At 36.6% G+C, this 18,582-nt stretch overlaps 1 protein-coding gene across 5 annotated transcripts in view; it reads left to right on the top strand.

Annotated features, from left to right (window-relative positions):
- Positions 1-18,582, top strand: part of bru1 (bruno 1) — a 111,343-nt gene that overhangs the window by 22,112 nt on the left and 70,649 nt on the right. For all 5 annotated transcript variants that reach the window (XM_017168798.3, XM_070283182.1, XM_070283183.1 and 2 more), the window contains exon 2: positions 11,801-12,748. In XM_017168798.3, coding sequence (XP_017024287.1) covers positions 12,003-12,748 — 746 coding nt within the window. In that variant the 5' untranslated portion in view covers positions 11,801-12,002. The remainder of the gene's footprint in view (positions 1-11,800; positions 12,749-18,582) is intronic.

The raw sequence follows: 18,582 nt of genomic DNA, 5'->3' as shown, positions 1-18,582 counted from the left end.
ATTAAGACATTTTACGTTGAAATTTATATATATATATAAAAGTAGAAAAACAACAACGAGAGCGCGTCGACTGGCGGCAATAAAGTCGGGCCAAAAACGCAGCTGAGTTTCATGCAGAAATTGTGAGATTTATGACAAGGTATACACACACACACACAAAGAGATACACCAACCACCCACTCAGCTTCCCTTGTTTTTCCATAAAGAGTGAGAGAGAGGGAAAAGAGATACAACAGCGACAAGGTGACTGCCGCAAGTGCGGTTTAACTGCCAAGCCAGAGCCCAGAATCCAGTCCCCTTCCCCGTAAAACCGTAACCCCGTAACCAGAGCAAACAGAAAACATTTGCCGACTTTCGGGCGTCTGGGCGCTATACAACCATCAGCCAGTGTTTGGGCCCAGTTGCCATAATTGGGCCAAGTTCCCAGGCCTCTCTGGGAAATTCTGTTGAATTTGTGCAAGTGAAATCGTTGGAAATGTTTCAATTTTTGTTGCAGAAAATAAAAAGTGAAAGCTAGTAGAGAGGAGGATAATTTATAAGAGATCTTATTTGATATATGTTGAATTTAAAGTTTTAATTTCACGTTTTTTAATTGGTTATATTTAAGTTCATTGGTTTAGTATTTTTAAACAATTAAATGAACATAAAGCTACTTAAAAAATACTTCAATTTAGGTCACATTAATCTCTTTAAACCTTCAAAAATAAAAGCATTCCAAATCAATAAACTAAACAATTTCCAAAAATAAAAAATGTATAAAAATCCCTGGGAATGCAAAACCATCCCTTTACCATCTATCTATTATTTAAAAATCAATATTTTAGCCCTATTTGTTTCCACGTTCCACAAATAAACTAAAAAAAAATATATATATGTTTTGCAAACCCAAAAAATGTTCACCACTTCCGTTGAGGCAGAAATAAGTATTTCTGACAGCAAATATATGTACATTTAAAAATCTGCAGAATATTCAGCGCGGCCATAAATGAATTTCATTTGGTAAAATGCATAAAACATAAATCAAACCAAAAAAAACTAGGCGGGTGGGAGGCCTAAACACAATGCCTGTCCTCCCTGTCTGTCAAATGCACTCAACGCTTGGCGCCGACGAAAATTTAAATGGTCAAAAATATATAAACAAATGTGTACACATACGTACATATGCACATATCGGGGAAAATTAATAAAATATTTAAAATGCAAATAGACCCAGCACAATATAAATTTGGCCGACAATTATAAGCATATTAAACTATTAGGATTGGCATTAGTGCTAGTATTGTGTGTGTGTGTTTGTTGAAGGGGTTAAAAATCTGGCGCAACTTTATTATGTAGACGCAAAATTTGCATATCAAAGCTGCTAATAGAGAGACACACACACACAAAATGTGTGCATGTGTGCTGTCTGTGTGAGAGTTCATTGTAATGTCCTGAAAGTCCTGGCCCCGTGCGTGTGTCTGTGCCATAAATGCGTTATTTATGAGGCATATTAACAAGCGACAAACGACGGCGACGTCGACAACGACAACATAACTCATACGCACTGTGTTCTGGAGCACATTTATTGTATTCAATTATTGATGTAGTTCAGTTTAGCAAGCGTAGAGATTGGCCTAGGCTTTAATATCCTGTTTGCAATAATATACGTATATGTTTATATTCAGCAGATAGCTATTAAAGTCATTGGACATTTGTGTTTGTTTGGCCAGACATAAAATATTCATGAAAATAAATAGGAAATTAATATTTCAGGGAAAATAAATGTTCGAGTCTCTGTGTAAAATCACCGAAATTGTAGTATTTACTTTTTGTAAATAATTAATACACTAAAATATGCATTTAAGTTTTACATGATTGCAGGAAAATATTTCTTATTAAGTTAAGAAAATTATTTTCATTTTGATTCAATTTTTCCAAGTTTTTAAATAGTTTTAAAACCATTTTCGCTTTACAAATCACCGTGAAATCTGCAAATTAAATTCGCTTACAATCCGAAATAACAAATCTCTGCATTTTCACAGACTTAATTCAATTTAACAGCTTTGCAACCTTTTTGCCTTTATTATCAACAAAAAAATAAATGGGGAAAATTGCTGATAATATTTTTGTTTTGCAGACAGTCAGAGAAAGGTGACTCACAGACAAAGATTGGCTCACAGAGATACACTCTAAAGGAGCGAAAGAAAGGTTTAGTGACTGGTCAAAGTCACAGGACACCTGCAGATTGTGTGTAAAACAAAGCACAACCCTTTTTGATAAAAAAAAAAAGAAAAGGAAAGAGAGCCACTCCTATATGCCAGGAAAAGGGGTTACCTCTGTGATTTTTTTTTTTTTTGCCATCGCATCCCTTTAGCCATTTTGCTGATTTCGGCCACATTGTCTATTACACACGAATTAACATGAAGCCCGAAAATAAACAAATGTTGGTGTGTCGTCCGTCCCCAACCAATCCGTATCTGTATCTGCTGCATTCACTCTATGAATATATCCTCCACAACATGTCAACAGCTTTGTGTGTTTCTCCTCTCGATATCTTTCGTTTCTGTTCATTTCCTCCTTTTTTTTGTGTGCTTTCTTTATGCCGGTTTTGCGTAGTATTTCTGGTTTTTGTTTTTGTGTATTTTATGTGCGAATGCGGCACACAATATTTATTTGACAAAAACCTATGGCAGACCCGAGATAAGCACTCTCACACACATGCACGCCCATCGAAAGATTTAAATGCAACTGTAAATCGAATATTGACGCTGGGCACAGGATATTTTTGGGAATTTTAGATCCTGCCTGTGGGAAAAGATTTAGCAGACGGTTGATTTTTGGCGGTGCTTTAGCGGTACCTGCAGGTGTTATGGGGTTTTATGGTTTCTATATTTTATAGTTTTCTGAAACATAGCCAGTTGCAGCTTTTCACTTCCAATATTTAAGCTTCGATTTGTTGCTAAAAATGTAGTCATTATATTTTTTGAGAGCTTAACTTTATATATGCAACAAAATTGAATAGAAGTTTTATTGAAAATTGATTTAAAATTCAAGTATTTCAAAGTTGAAAATTAATACAAATTAAACTCTCGATCTTACTTATCTGCATCTCCAAAAAAACTCAATTTTAATCAGCTTATTCCTGGCCATATGTGATGGTCTGTCAACTGTTTTTAATACATCACAATTCGGCCCGAAATGGCTAACGAACTGCATGACAATGTCAAATTTCGAGAGCAACAAACAATAAATTTTCACGAAAATTGACAACATCAAATTGATGGGTCGCAGCCATATTTGAAGGGACAACACACACAACAGATATACATACAGTCGATGGAAAACAAACGAACGAACACAGTTAAGGACAACAATAAAAAACGGGAATGGGAACAAGAACGGGAGCGAAACCATCGCGTGTCAGTAAAGATTATGATAGGATATATTATACAACAAGAGCAAACAACAACAAGAACAGGAAGTCGGGCAAACAGAATCGAACGTCGCGCAATTTGAGTGACATGTCGGCGAAAAAAAAAAAACACACACACAGAAAATAAAAGCAAACAAAAATCGTTACTGGAAAGCAACGAGAGAAACCCAATATATTTATATGAATTTTTATCAAACGACAATGCTCTGCAATATTGTCAAAGTTTATTGCATTTATCAGTCATATAAAAATATATATATCAAAAATATGCATGAAAGGTATACAATATACCATTGTCGCACTCTCAAGGGAGCCGGGAAACTCTCCGAGTAATTAGTTCAGTTGAGGAGTTTTCCCAACCGAAGCGAAATGCCAGACAAGTGTCATTTATGTGTGGCCCATGCTCTCAATGTCTGGCTTCTGGTTTTAACAACAACAGAATGCAAATCACTGCGGAGCAATTAAACAGAACCAAAGTCGTCTAGCCGTGCAAAATGGCCCTAAGGATGCTTTCGGTTAATTTGTTATTTAAACCCGTCTGCCTGTCTGATTTTATATATTTCCTTGAAAGCTTTACTCTGCTGGCAAGTGGCCATTAAATAATAGCAACGTAAATATTCATAAGCTTTGACTTGATGAGGTTTAAAATGTAAAGAAAAGGTATGCATTATAGTGTGGTCTTCTAGCTAAAATTATAAAAAATAAGGACATAAATCTATAATTGAATTTTCCCAGTCATTACCCATTTAAAATATTGAATTACTGTTAAAAATAATACGTGAATGTCTGCTTTGCGATACAGCCAATTACGTTAAATATATAAATCCACTGCAATTAAAAAAAGAACAAGGCACAATGCTCAGCCAAACTAATTAAAGCTGACGCAATCCGGAGATAAGACCAAAGTCGACTATTTCCTCGTTAACGTTGTATTATTTTTTTTTCCCCCGTCAACACCAGCAGCGAGGCTTCCCATAAAAATCAGGGGAATTGGCTCATGTTACGCTTTAATTAGTATTTAATTACTCAATAATGCAAACCACGCGTCGTATGAGCCATATAATTTATTTCGTAGGCGCCCCCTCACACACGAATGCGTGAGAGGAAAGCCATATAAATTAATAAAACATCAACGGGACGCCATTTATTTGATTTCGTACAAATATTTTTTGCGTGAGCAGTTGCTGGTCAGAAGTTAAACGATCCTAACTTTGGCAACCTGATGAGAAAACACGCAATTGTGTGTTGGAAGGGAGTTTGTTTGCCTCCTCTGCCTTTGGACATGCCAAAAGTCGTAAAAGCACAAATCTCATTGCCTGAAAGTCGAAAAAGCAAATGGAACACAAATTGATTTGGACATTCCTTCTTGTCCTGCGGCCCAAGAACAAGAGCCTGAAAAAAATAGGATAGAAATTTAGTTGTTTCTCAGCGTTGAAATAAATGGAATTTCTCGAATTAATTAGCAAATGGTGAAGGCAGTTAAATGAGAAATGTGCCGCCGGCTGCGTGTGTGGGTTCCATAAATATTCGGCCCAGCCAATAAAAGGTGGAGAGCGCCTGGGTCTGATATATAAAATTGTTCAGTTTGCGAGTGTTTGGCACGCAACGTTCTGTATTTTCTTTCTCCTGCTGGCCCTCTCATCGATGGCCAAGAGCTGGAAAGTGTTTTGGCATTTTGCTTTTGGCTCCAAAAGCATTAAAAAGGTGGACAATGTGTTAATTGCTTTGGACACGTCGTGAAGAAGGTAAAGGTGGTGGTGGTGGAAGGTCTCTTTAGGGTGGAATTAATTGTAGATAAGAACGAGTCTGAATTAGACATGGCTAAAAGCTTTAAAATGTTTAGATATAAGAAAGGAAATTTTCTTTTTCCTTACAAATAAACGAAGGGATAAGAGGAACTAGAATTTATATTTGGGATCATAGAATACACGGAAATTTTTGTGGTAAAAATCATGACATACTTTGTGGCTGAAGTATGGGGTAAGAGAAATATTGTTGGTATGGGTTTACCTTAGTAAATAATAATTAAGCAGCTCTGACATTCAAATATGCTTTAAAAATATGCTTTATGTTAAAAAAAAAATTGTACAAACCATAAAATACAAGGGAAATGTGTGGCAAAAAGCATTGCCTACTTTCTGGATGCTGTTGAGTTTCAATCAGGCCTCAGGGATAACTAATAGATAAATCTAGTGGATTAGGGATGCGCATTAATGTTTCTAGGTGGTAAATAATAATTAAGCAGTTATGTCATAAAAATATCCCTTTTATGTAGTTCTAATTTGAACTCTGATCTTTTTTGATGCCTTTTCTATATCCCTCCCAAATGCAAACACTTCAGTTTTCATCATCCACAGGCGCAAAGGGCAACAACTTATTTTCAAAATGAATTTTTTCCTTTTTTTTATGTGCTTTCTGTTGTCTGTTCATTTAGTTTTACGAGGCATTTGAGATTTGCATAAACAACAAACAGCGCATAGTGTGCACACGGAACATGAGAGCATGAAACTGACACAACAATGGCAGTTCTCAAATCCACCCACAACCGAGCCAATAGAAATTTCATGAGACCAGCCAGGACGACGACTCTGTCCGTTTCCCCTGTTTCGGCAATTTTGCAGTTTGCAATTTTTGGTCAAATAGATAACAGAAAATAAATATAAATTATTACAGAGTCGTCGCAGGTGTTCCCCAGCCGGTGTTCGGTGTGAGTGGAATTTTGTTTCAGCTTCTATTTTAATATTTATACTAGGTCAGTGTTGTGTGGCTTCATTGCTAATAAAAAAAAAGTGTAGACTAAAAGTTACCACCCCCAACAAGTAAATTTAAAGCTAGTTTACTTCTATACTTAAAAGTTGTGTAAAAAATAAATAAATATGTTTTTAGTTGCTCTTTTTTCCACACGAAAAAAATATATATATATTAAGTGTGATTCGAAAAGTATACCACTTGCTCGTTACCATAGTAGAATTATAATTCTATCATGCTCGTTACAGGGTATTACAATAAAAGCAAATTGAAATTAAAATTTCTCTGGTCAAAAATTGTAATGTCTGTATTTCTACTCACACTTGTTTGCTTAAACTAGAAAATATAAATATTTAAACAAATATAAAAAATAATGAAAATTGTAGCTTGGAAAGCTGGCTGTTCTTTGCATTTGCTTACCATTGTTTAATTTAGAAAGAAAATATTTCTGCTTCAGCTCAAGTATGTAAATTTTCGTCTAAACAAATATAAAAAATAACAAAAATTGTAAGTTGGAAAAGCTGGCTTCAAATTTTAATTTAACTTGTCAATGCAAATAAAGAAACCAATAACCTTAAAAGCACAAATTTTACAACCAATTGTTTGATTTGCTGGAATATGAAGAAGGAAATCAACAAACTCCATATTAAATTGCTATATACAAAATCCTCGCCAAGCCACAATAATAAATATTTTCCGGAAAAGTGTGCTTTCGCCAAGATAAGTGCAATTGCAGAAAATTTCCACGAAAATTGACAGATTAACAATAAAGAAAAATACGACGACAGTCGATGGCTGGACACGTCGACAATGTTACAAAACTGACCAGGAAATTGACCAAGTCCTGCACGAGATAAATAGAAAAGGAGGGAGTGAAAAAACGCAAAAAATAAAACAAGTTAAACGAAAAAGTTGAGCATTCAAAAGGAGGAAGGGGAATATTAAGGGAAATACGAAAGGTTATAGTCTCCGTCCTGGACAAAGTTTCACTCTAATGAGAGTAAGAGTTTTTCTTATTTTGCGGTGCAAACTTGTAACTTGTCGCAGTTCCTGTTATTCCAGCATCTCAGCAATCGCCTCTCCCCTTTGGGCCTTGGTTTTTTAAATGATTTTTTTCGTACCTTACTTGTTGGCATAAATAATTCATGAGCAAAATATTGGGCCAGTGCTAGAACTTTTAATTAAATCAAAGTTGACTTTAATTAAATACTTGAATGGTTGAGGGCGAAACAAAGGCTGGCCCCAAAAATGCTCTCGTCTAAGCTATTAAGCCTTAAAGTCTAATAAAATAAACAGTAAACACACTTAATGCCTTGATTACCAGCATCAACATGGGGTTCAAAGTCCACTGCCAAGGACTCGCCGCCGTTGCCCAACGGAGTCCTGTCCGTCCTGTCCAAGACAGTTTTGGTTGCCTCTCGGTGTAGTTTGCTCTCAGATTTATGCCAGTCCCTCCCAAGATGACCTCAAAATTTGTGGGTGGCTTTCAATTCGGGAGGTGTGGGTTTTGGTTTCGTCTTAAATCTGCCAGGGAAACACATGCTCAGCACCGACGGCAAAGTACAGCTAGAAGAGGTTTGAAATAGGGAAAATCAACTGATTTTTAAAGTTAACTTTAATATCTCTTATTATTATATTTTTAAATTTCTTGAATTTCTTTTAGAGACATTTGTAATTTTAATTTATTTTTTTTATAATACCCTTAAGAAATAAAAATCAAGGAGGCGAAATTTATGTCTGGAACCGCCCCAAAACAGAATTTACCACTTTGTTGTTCTGTTCTGCTGAGTTTTGGGTCGTTATAGCAGGAGTAGGAGAAGGAGTAGCAACAAGGAGCCGAAGCAGAAGCAAGAAGCACAAGCATGAAGTGAATTTATAGCAAATGATGTGGCTGTGCTACTCGACTCGACTTTCTACTCTCCACAGCCGTTGTGGCCGTGCGTCTTAAAGTAAAATATTGACAGTTTGAGTTAGAGCAAGTGTAGCATAAACTGCTGTCAGGGCCACAAAAAGTTTTCTATTCCCCAATTTTTTGCAGAAAGAAGAAGGGAAGACGCCTCCCCGTCTTCTAGGAGAAGCAACAAGCAAAGCAGAAAGTAATTGCTTTCTCCTGCTCATCGTGACTTTTTGGGGTTTTGGTGCGGTTGAGACTTTCTTCTTGATAAACCAAAAAGCAAAGCAAAAGCAACCATGGCCATTGTGTGCCATATTTAATTTCCTAACTTCCAAGCTTCCTTCCCCGACAGCAACAAGACTTTAAAGAGAACAATATGTAGCTGATTTGAACAGGGAAACACTTGCCTGATTTATGAAGAGAAATCAGTATTATTATTCGGGTTTCTGGGCCATCCTCCGAGGCGTTCTCCATCCTTGCCTGGCCTCCTGCTTAATTAGTTACTCGATTCATTTACATTTACATTGCCATAGCTTCGGGCACATGTCCATAAATGTCTAATTATTTTAGCCCTGAGTTTGCATTGTTTATTAAATTGCCAGCTGACAATTTATGCAAGTGATTTGTCTGTCCAAGCGAGTATCAATCTCCTTCCAATATCACAGCCAGTATTTGGTGTTTGTTGTTGCAACAAACGCTTCATTTGATTAAATGCTGGCCTAAAAGGAATATTTGCTCTTATTCATGGAAAATAATGCACAGGAAATTGTGTGTCACAGTTGGGTGTTAATAGCATATTAAGACTTATTGTTCTTGAAAGTATGGTGATTGGTGATGATTTCAAAAGCTAAAGTAAATACATAGGTTGGATTAAGGAAATTTAATTACTATACCTACACTTTGCTTTATTTACTTCAACAAATTTAATTAGGAATACGTATAAGCTCTTAATCTTGGCCTCGGCCAAACAACTGGTTCGAAAACAGCAAAAAGAACTTGCCGATTTTCGAGGTTTGCTATTGCCTTCGCTTCGACGCTTAGGATTCCCAACGGGTTCTAGCTTAGATGGAAGGTAAATTTAATTACTTTAATAAGTCACTCTCAAGATTGCAAAACTCTTTTTATTTTCATTTTTATATATCCGCATTTAATGTATGTGTCTTTTCTCTCAGTTTTTTATTTGTTATCTTCCCAGGGTGTTAAAGAGCTTTCCCGTTGCCGCTTATCAACTTTTTTCCACTTCTTTATAGTATATATCTCTCTGAAAGTTGAAGCATATTCATTTTTCCTTTTGCCCGTTCACTCTATTCTTTTTGTTTGCCAAAGGATTTATGTTTTTGGGTTATGGCGCTCTTGTCTTTGAAGCTCCGAGAATTTTCTCGTCTAGCGCGATTTTCTTTTCTCAGTTTTATTTTTTTAATTTATCCCCATCATTCCTCTTCTTTTTTCCATTTGTTAGTTTTGATAACACACGCAGAGAGAGGCTAGAGGGGAGTTCTGTTCTTAAAGCCTTTTCAAATTCTATTATGCGATTGCTAATGAAAAGGACAAAAAGTGGAACTGCTGACTTTCAGCTGTCTGGAGCCCGTCCTTTTGCCTTGAGGCTGTGGGTTGTGCTTGAATGACTAATTAAGTTTGTTGAATTGTTTTTTAAAGGATTAAAGCGAAATGGGAGTTTATGATGTAGCTCCTTTGGTAACTGTTCTTAGTCAAGTTCTCCGGTTAAATTTTATTTGTTTGTTAGGAAATTTCCAAATATTTTTAAAGGAATTTTTAAAGCAAATTCTGCTTATAATTCTTCACTCTTTCTTAAATTACAAGACTTTAAATTTATCTTAAAAATGAGCTGCCTAAGATCTGGCTTCGTTTTGCTAATTACAAGCACCGAGATTTCTTTCTTTCCGTTTCTGTTGACTGCAAAGACATCCTGCGTGGGCAAACATCCTGGAAAACATTTAACAAGCTTTTCCTGCATTCTCATTCTCTCCTCCAGCTTCTACATCTATGTATTCCCCTTACTCTATGTGGCAGGGACTACTTTGATAGCCGGAGTCTTTCTATGTATCTGCAATAATATAATGCCATGTAATAAGGAAGTAACATTTACAAAAGCCAACGGCTTGCAACAGCCCAACAAATACTGGTGCACATGCACAGCTAAGGTCATAATTATAGCAATTAGAGCTAAAAAAAAGAAACTGATATTCCATTTTTTTTTTCTAAAAATAAATTTTATAATAATTATATATTATATTTTGGAACTATATAAATTAATTTTGTTGTTTTGTTTTATTAAAACAATTTTTTATTTTGTTTTTAATCTTTTAGGTTCATTGGTTCTATTTTTATAGCCCCCGCTGTTCATGTGTGTTTCAGTTGCATTTGTGTGCTTATGGAAAAGCGGTCGACGCGTGTAAATTGCAAAGAGTAAAATCTTGTAACAGGCAAATTCCTTTCAAATGCAACCAACATAGCCGGATAGAGAAAAGGAAGAAGTGGGTGGGCCAAGGGATATACCAAGGGAGAACTACTTAAAGTTGCAAGCCCTGGCACTAGACATAGAAAATGGGGCTTCTGGGAGAAAGAAATGTGGTGAAATTTACACAGCGCATTCAAGTTGACTTTTATAGTATGTCATACAACAAACATCAAGGAGTATCCTCATCCGCTCCTACCACTCCCTCAATCTTCTTTTTTTTTTTGTAGATACAAAACCTGGCCACAACAACAATGGATCTTTGTTGTAAGCTGGAAATTTGATTGAAGATATTGCAGGTGTTGAGTGGAGTGGAGTGGATAAGGATAAGGATGGAGTGCTGGTAGTAGCAGGACAATGTCTAGATACTACCATGAAATGTGGTCAGCTTGCTTCTTCCCAGCTCCTTGCTGGCATTCTCTAAAGTCTCCTGGCTAACCACAAAGTATTGCAATCTAAATTCATTGCCCTGGACCTGGAGATAATCCACAAATAATCGTAACTGAGTGATGGCACAAGAGCTGCCGCTCCTTGGCACAGTAAACTAAGATTTTGCTAATTCAATGTAGTTTACAGATACTTAATCTATGGGTTGTGTCAAGTGGTGCTTAAGTTGGAGTTGACAAGGTTAAGCATCTCTTTGGGAAAGTCATGTCTGGACCTTTGCATACTTTTATTAATTAAAAACCATATTTAAAATATGTCCAAAAGAGTTTCTGGTATTAAATGTGTAGCTTTGCTGTTGATTTATATTATTTGCATGTGTCCCCCAATTATTTTGACCACAAAAGCAGGAAGGACTTTGGCCCCCACCAGAGGGATGTTTGAATTGCCAGAGGTAGTCTCAGGGGGGATGGAGTGCACCAACGGGTGGACAAACACTGCACACAATGCGAGTGGCAACCACTCCGTCGCTGAGACCAGGATCCCTTTCCTTTTTGCTCGCTTTTTGCCTTTCAAGTTGGTCCTTTTCTAGCTCAAGTGTTTGCATTTTGCAACCACACAGACAGACAGGCAGACAGACAGAAGGCAGGACGTGTATGACCCGGAGTGTGTGTGAGCTTAAGAGGGTGTGTGAGTGAACTGGTTCTTTATTTAAGCCACAAAACAAACAAATAATAGTGGTATTTTTTTGCCAACCTGTGACTGATTTTGATTTGCCTAAAAATGTAATGCCGCACACTCATCATTTATCATCTTTATCTTGACTAAAACCTATTCATTTAAGCTTACTAATCCATTGCAATTCGCCTCCCAACTTCTCCCTCAGGCAAGTTATAAGCAATAGTTTCACAAACAGTATCCGAAAGGCAAGTTAAAGAGAGATCTCTAATAAAGGGGAACAACAAGAGGCAAGAGTGCGAGATAAAGGCTCAAGGTAAAGCAATTGCTCCAAACTGGATAAGCGAGAGCCGATCTAGAGGACGATAGCCACCACCACCGCCGACACTGACCAGCAAAAGCGAGTTAAGATGTTGAGTTCGCTGGACGCGCTGGCTGGTAAAATAGCCACCGCCACGCCCGGCACAGGCGCAGTGACGGCGGACAGCAAGAGCAGCCAGTCGATGCTCCATCACCACCACCATCATCACCAGCATCGCCTCGACTACGAGTACTCGGCGGTGGAGATTGAGCCACCGGCCGAGCAGCTGGCGAATTCACCGCGCAGCGAACGAGAACGACTGCAGCAGGCGCAACAGGCCTATGAGGTGCAGGCCCAGGCCGAGCTGGACTTTGGACTGGCCGAGGTGGATGCCAATGCCTGCCACAAGCTCACCCAGCTGAAGGTTAGGGTCAGCAGTCACCATCAAATGCAGCAGCTTAATCACAGTCAGCAGAGCCATCATCAGCAGCACTCAGTGAATAGAACCCTCCAGCGGCATCATCATCACCAGGTCCAGGTCCATCATCATCATCCCTATCAGCGACCAAGGACCTCCTCATCCCCGCCACCGCAGCAGCAGTCATCCTATCATCAGCAGCTCTCCCAGCTGGCCGCTCTGCAGGATCACCACGAGCTGCTGCAGTCCCAGCAAGAGCTCTTTCACAAGCAACTGGCCAATATGCAGGAGTTCCAGCGAGAACGGGAGCGTGAGCGGGAGCGGGACCGTGAACGTGAGCGGGAGCGGGAAAGGGAAAGGGAGCGGGACAGGGAGCAGCGAAACAACTATATCGATACCAGCGACTACGATGACTTTAAAGTTCGCCTGAGGGATAGGTGAGTGTGCGAGCGATGATTCCAGCAACCAAAAATCACTCTAACAACCTCTTGTTTCTAATAATTTCATTTGATTTTGTTTTGTGTGATTAATTGTAAATGATAATTCTACTCATTTTCATTTTAATTATGTAACTTTCTTGTTTTTTACTCTAATATTGTTAATAGTTTCCATAAATCCATTTATTCATTTCATGAGAAACTAAACCTAAACCTAAACATTATTGTATAATATTTATATTAAGTTCAGAATGGAATAACGAGCATGTTTTAATTTTTATTTCATTTTAATTGTATCAATAATACCCTTAAAAAATACATATTTTTATTTTGCTTTAAATTAAATATTGTAAATAATGATTACTAGCCTTAATTTAATGAATTTAACTGTATTTTCATCTGAAAGAATATAAATTTGAATGTGAAAAAGCTTATAAAATCATTTAAACTTTAAGGGAATACCTAAATATTAAAATATTAAATTATTCTCCACAAAATTAGTGTATTCCATTTCAAAAAATATAACACAAGATTTCACTTCCCACAAAAAAATACATTAAAATTAATAACAGCTTTTGTGGCCAACTCTCATTTTGTTTTTCCACAAGAACTCAATCGTCTACATTGCATGTTTGCATGCACGATAAGCAAGGGCTTTAAAGTTCGACTTAATTCATTAGCAGATATTAGCAAGAAGCCTTATAATTAGCACTAAAAACCTGTGGTCAAACATGCATACATGGAAATTCCATTAAAATGCACATTCATTTGGGTTAATGCATAAATAAACACCAAGAGACAAGTAAATAGTAGGTCGCAAATGAATCTGAATGTAATTGAAGCTCATTTTACATTTATAAGTTAAATATTCAGTTTAAAAATAAAGTTGTAAAAGCATTTTAACCAAGTTTTTAACCCGCAAATAAAAATAAATATTATATGTGTAAAGGCAAAATATTCATCTTTAATTTCCCGTGACTGTCAGGTTGTGGCATCTTCAGTGTAAACACGCCACAAAATCAAAAACACTGAAACACGCACCTTGGCAACGCCTCCAAGCATGCAGGCAGCACAACAAAACACAGAAAGCCAAAAAACAAACCAAGAAAAAAAATAATAAAAACATTTGTAATTTTTGGCCAAACGAAAATGTCACGTGACAAATTGCCGGCAGGCGAAAATGTGCTCGAGACCAAGTAGCAAGGTGAAGCCAAAGGTGTAGTGTAAGGAAAATCGAGTTTTCCGAGCACACATGCTTGACACGAAGCCTGGCACAGTCGCACATTTGCACTCCCGCAGACAGGCACACACGGCAGGCGGCTTTATTATACACATTTGCTTAGTCTTAACTAATTTAATGTGTAATATCATTTGACATATTGTTTTCATGTTTCTCTCTTTGATTTGTGGCCCTGCAAAAGGGTTTCTCGTTATTTATTTTGTTTCCCTCCCCCCAGTGAGGGCAACCTTTCCCATATGTAAATATTTGGCGCCTACGGTAGGCGCCATTTTGACAGTTTACCCCTAAAAGTTATGCTAGTTCTGGGAATATTATGACAGAAGTGGCGGTATAAATAATGGGGAGATGTTTGTACCTCAGACAAAAAATGATATATAATCCATATAATAATTCAGTTTGTTTATGTCGGTATTTAGACTATTTCAACTTTTAAAACATCACAATCACATTATAAACAATTTCTTACCTTTTCTGCATAATCATAAGAGGTTTACCTAAGTTAATATAGAACCCTTTTCCTCATAACCATTCTAAATATTAAAATTCTCTCTTAAATTTCTAAACCATTCTGAAAAATCCCCAAAAATAAAAAGATATAAATTATCCCTCAAAATGCTTCTACATCCAATTTATTTTAGGCTTTGCTCTTACCCATTCCTAACTTTCTCTGAGAAAAAAGCAAACACTGCGTACATTTTTTATAACCCACTGAGTATACGACATTTTATGTTTACTGCCTTGGCAATTTACAACGTTTGTTGCTATTTTCGTGGTCTGCTTCTATTCTGAGCTTGTTTTTGTTTTTTATTTTTTCGTTTTTTATGGCTATTTTAAAAAGCTTTGACATTTGCGTGCCAACAATTGCGGCTGGGTAATACACATTCCGGAATTGCGAATCGTTCATTGACTTTAAAGCGCGTGCTGCAATGCAATTAGCCCGTGGTAAATGTTGCATTTGCATGTGGCATACAATTAGCCGGGCTGGTGCTTCAGATGAGCCAGAGATAATGCAAATCGTCTTCGGGGCTCATATAATAATTATCCAGCTTTCCCCCAGCGGGAAAATTGTTTGCTGAAAGTGAAATGACTTTGTTCTAATGCGCGACAAATATAAACAAAATGCAATAATAAACACTGCAGAAATGTTTCAGCGCAAAAGCAGCAGTCATAAACAAATAGAAGTGGAAAACAAAACTCTGTGAGAGGTTTTTCATTTATTAAAGTGGCCATGAGTGGGCGAGAGACGAGGGTCTTCTGTGCTCTGGACACGTAAGCAAATAATACCTGCCGCACATGTGAATACCAGGGTGTGAGCTCTTACAAGATATGTAAAGGACTCAGAAAAACAAGAAGGGGAAGGCAAAAGCAGATGGGCTTTTGTGTGGCCAAAGCCAAAGCGACAATGGAAAGCGTCAGGCAAAGGAAGAAAAATTATAAAAGGTAGGAAATATCCAAGGGAAAATCTTGCTTAGGTACTTCTCAATTGTGCCAAAAAAAAAAAAGGAAAATGATAATGATGGCTTTAAAAAATTCTACAAGCTGTAATCCCGTATTATTTAATATTTATTTTAAATATAATTTATATTTTTAAATATTTTCTTTAAATTTACATCATTTTCTTCAATTTACACCAAGTATACATGTTGTTATTATTATTTCTGCTTACGTGAAGAGCTATAAAGAATGCTGCTCTGCTTTTTTCTTTGGTCCTTGGCCTATAGCAACCCATCTACACCCATATTTTCTTGCAAACCCAAGGGCCGTCCACTTTTTCCATCCCCAAAAGTCTATTTATAAACCCAAAGCCGCCTGCATTGCATTTCACTTTGCAGCATTTTTCTCTGTGTTTGTTTCATTTCAATTGTTGCTGCTGCTGCTGCTGCTTTTTGCTTCTGTGTTGTTTGTTTATCCAGCACACCCAACTTTTCTTTTCTTTATTTTGTGGGCGAGTGTATGTATATGTGTGTGTGTGACCCAGGAAAAAGCTAATTTAGCTGCCGGCTGAGGGACATTCAAGGATAACCCAGTGAATAAGCTCAGCTCTCGCGACTTTTTTTCTAGGTTTTTGTTTTAGGGAAATCGAAATCCAACCGAGAACTACATGAGAATATGCATTTACCTCGACACTTAAAGGAAAAGCTTATAAAAATTAAAAATTAAAATAGCTAATACTTAAAAAAATTATTTTTGGAAACCGGTTGAAATAACAAGTAAATAGGAATGAAGAAATTAAATCCCAAAATTTTGAAATTTGTTTTAAGGAAAGTTTAAATACATTAAAAAATTATAAAAATATTTCTACAAAACTTTTCTTTGCAATAATATAATTTCTTTTTAAATTTAAATATTTTTCCAAGTGTCTTGTAACAGAATTTACATTCGTATGAGAGACAGGACGCGTCAGATGTTCCATGTTTGCCATTTGCATAGTTGCAATTTGAGCTCAGCTCCAACCTCCATTAGTATTAGTCATGTGTCTGTGTCTGCATACTTTTCACCTTTATTGTTTTATGAAAATTGTATATGCAAAAAAATATGTTAAATATTTGTGCGGACGGCTTGGTTAGAGAGTTGCATCTGGTTTGGTCTTTGGAAAATTTCTTATTTAAATAAAAATAGAAAGTTGCATTTAAATAACATAAATGAGTTATGTATTCGTGGGAGGAAAGCAAGGAGACTAGCGAGAATACTAATAATAAATATTACATTTTCGCACTGCTAGTAAACCATAAATTAAAGCCAACAATTTGTTTTACAAATTTTGGAAAAATGTGTGCGAAAAGGTGGAGGCCATCGACGCATAAATATTACATTTTCAAATTAAATGAGCGCCAATCAAATGAACAAATAACAAACTTTCTGCCAGGTCAAAAATACATTTTGTATAATTTGTTAAGCAGAAACCAAAAATTAATAAGGGTAAAGCTGGTAGGTTCTTCGGCCTCTTGGTCCTTTTTATATTTATTTTGATTTTATTTTACCCCTCAATTTATACTGGTGGTTTTATTTTCCTTATTTTATTGTATTCAAGTGCGGTTTGTTCCCTGGAAAATAACTCAGCTCGTTAACTGCACAAATAACATGTCAGCACTTTTCCTTTTCTCTTTTGCGAACGACCCCAGGTTGCCGCAAATTTGCGGAGTCTCCCCCCGCCATGGATTCAGTTCACTTTTGGTCTGGCCATCATTACTCAAGAGTCCTTAAAGTCGGGCCAAATAAAAAATAATACAAAAAATCCCAAAAAAAAGGGAGCAGCACACGAATAGAGGGTAAAAAACACACGGCACATGGCACTCTGAAGTGGTTAAGTCAAATAAAACAGAGTTCAGTTTGAGTTGGTTTTCCCTCTCTCTCTGTGTGTTTTTTTAATGCCTGACCAAATGTATTAATCACACACTCGGAAATATAGAGTGGGGCACGACCCTTCGTCTGCAAAGTTTTCCCCGGGAAAACACATATCAATGAACCCTCCAAATCAATAACTAAAGCAGGGGACTTACTCGCTCCAGTAAAGAAAAAAGAGAAAAAATTAGTAAATGAAAATGCTCCAAATGTTGATTTTCTGCTTTTTATTTTCTGCGGTTTCCCTTCGGTCAGCAAATAAAATAGGAATGAATGTGAGCCCAAATAAAATAAAATATAAAGCAATAAAAGGCAAGCGGAAAAAAAGAAGTGAAAAGTGAAAGCAGCAGCAGTTTGTTGGCGAAGTAAGCATTAATATAACGGCGCCATCTGATATGTTTTAGTTTTTTTTTTTTAATTTTTGGTGAGGCTTATTTAAAGGGTTAAAAAAAATCTATTCAGGGTACATGATTTCTGAATTCTTTATTTTTAAAATTTAGATTAATAAAGACTTTGTTTAGAAGAAACCCAAATTCCATTATATTGTTTTGGTTATTTTATTTAAAAATTTTTCAACGGAATATTTAAGATAATTCAAATTTGTGAAATAATAAATAAATTTATACAATTTTAAAGGTAGTTTTTCGTATTTTTCTTAAAAAGTGAAGGTACTAAACCCCTCGATTCATAAAACTTTTCACCAAGACTGAGCTTCATTTTATCCTTTTTTTAGTTTTATTTTTTTTCTATTTCTATCGCATGCAAGCGCCTCGAAAATTGCGGTTAGTTTCGGGTTTTTCTTTTACCAATCCTTTTTTTTTTGTTGGTGTTTGGTCTCTGCTTTATGCTCCATATGTGAGGGGTGTTGGTGTAACTGCGTTTTGCGGTCTTCGAATGCTTCAGTGCAAAAACAAAAGCTGGAAAGCTGCGCTCGCTTTTCCCTCTTTTCCGACCTCCGATATCCGAAATACCCATTTCTTATCTCTCTTCCCACTTGAACCGACACAAGCTGTGGCCCTTCGGTACGAAAACTGAGAGAAATTTTTGTACACCGATGCCAGAATAAGAAAATATCGAAATATTCGTATACATAAAATATATTTTAAGCTATTCAAAACAATCTTAAATTTGTAAGAGTACGAGGGACTCTGCTTTTCTTTTTCTTTAAAACCTTTTCTTAAATTTCTTCTGGTGTATTTCTTCAGCTTTTCCCTATCCCTTTTGCCTGCATCTGTTGGTTCATTGATTTTGG

Source organism: Drosophila kikkawai, chromosome 2L (genome assembly GCF_030179895.1).
Source record: "Drosophila kikkawai strain 14028-0561.14 chromosome 2L, DkikHiC1v2, whole genome shotgun sequence".
NCBI lineage: Eukaryota > Metazoa > Arthropoda > Insecta > Diptera > Drosophilidae > Drosophila > Drosophila kikkawai.
This window is presented reverse-complemented; position numbering and strand designations above follow the sequence as displayed.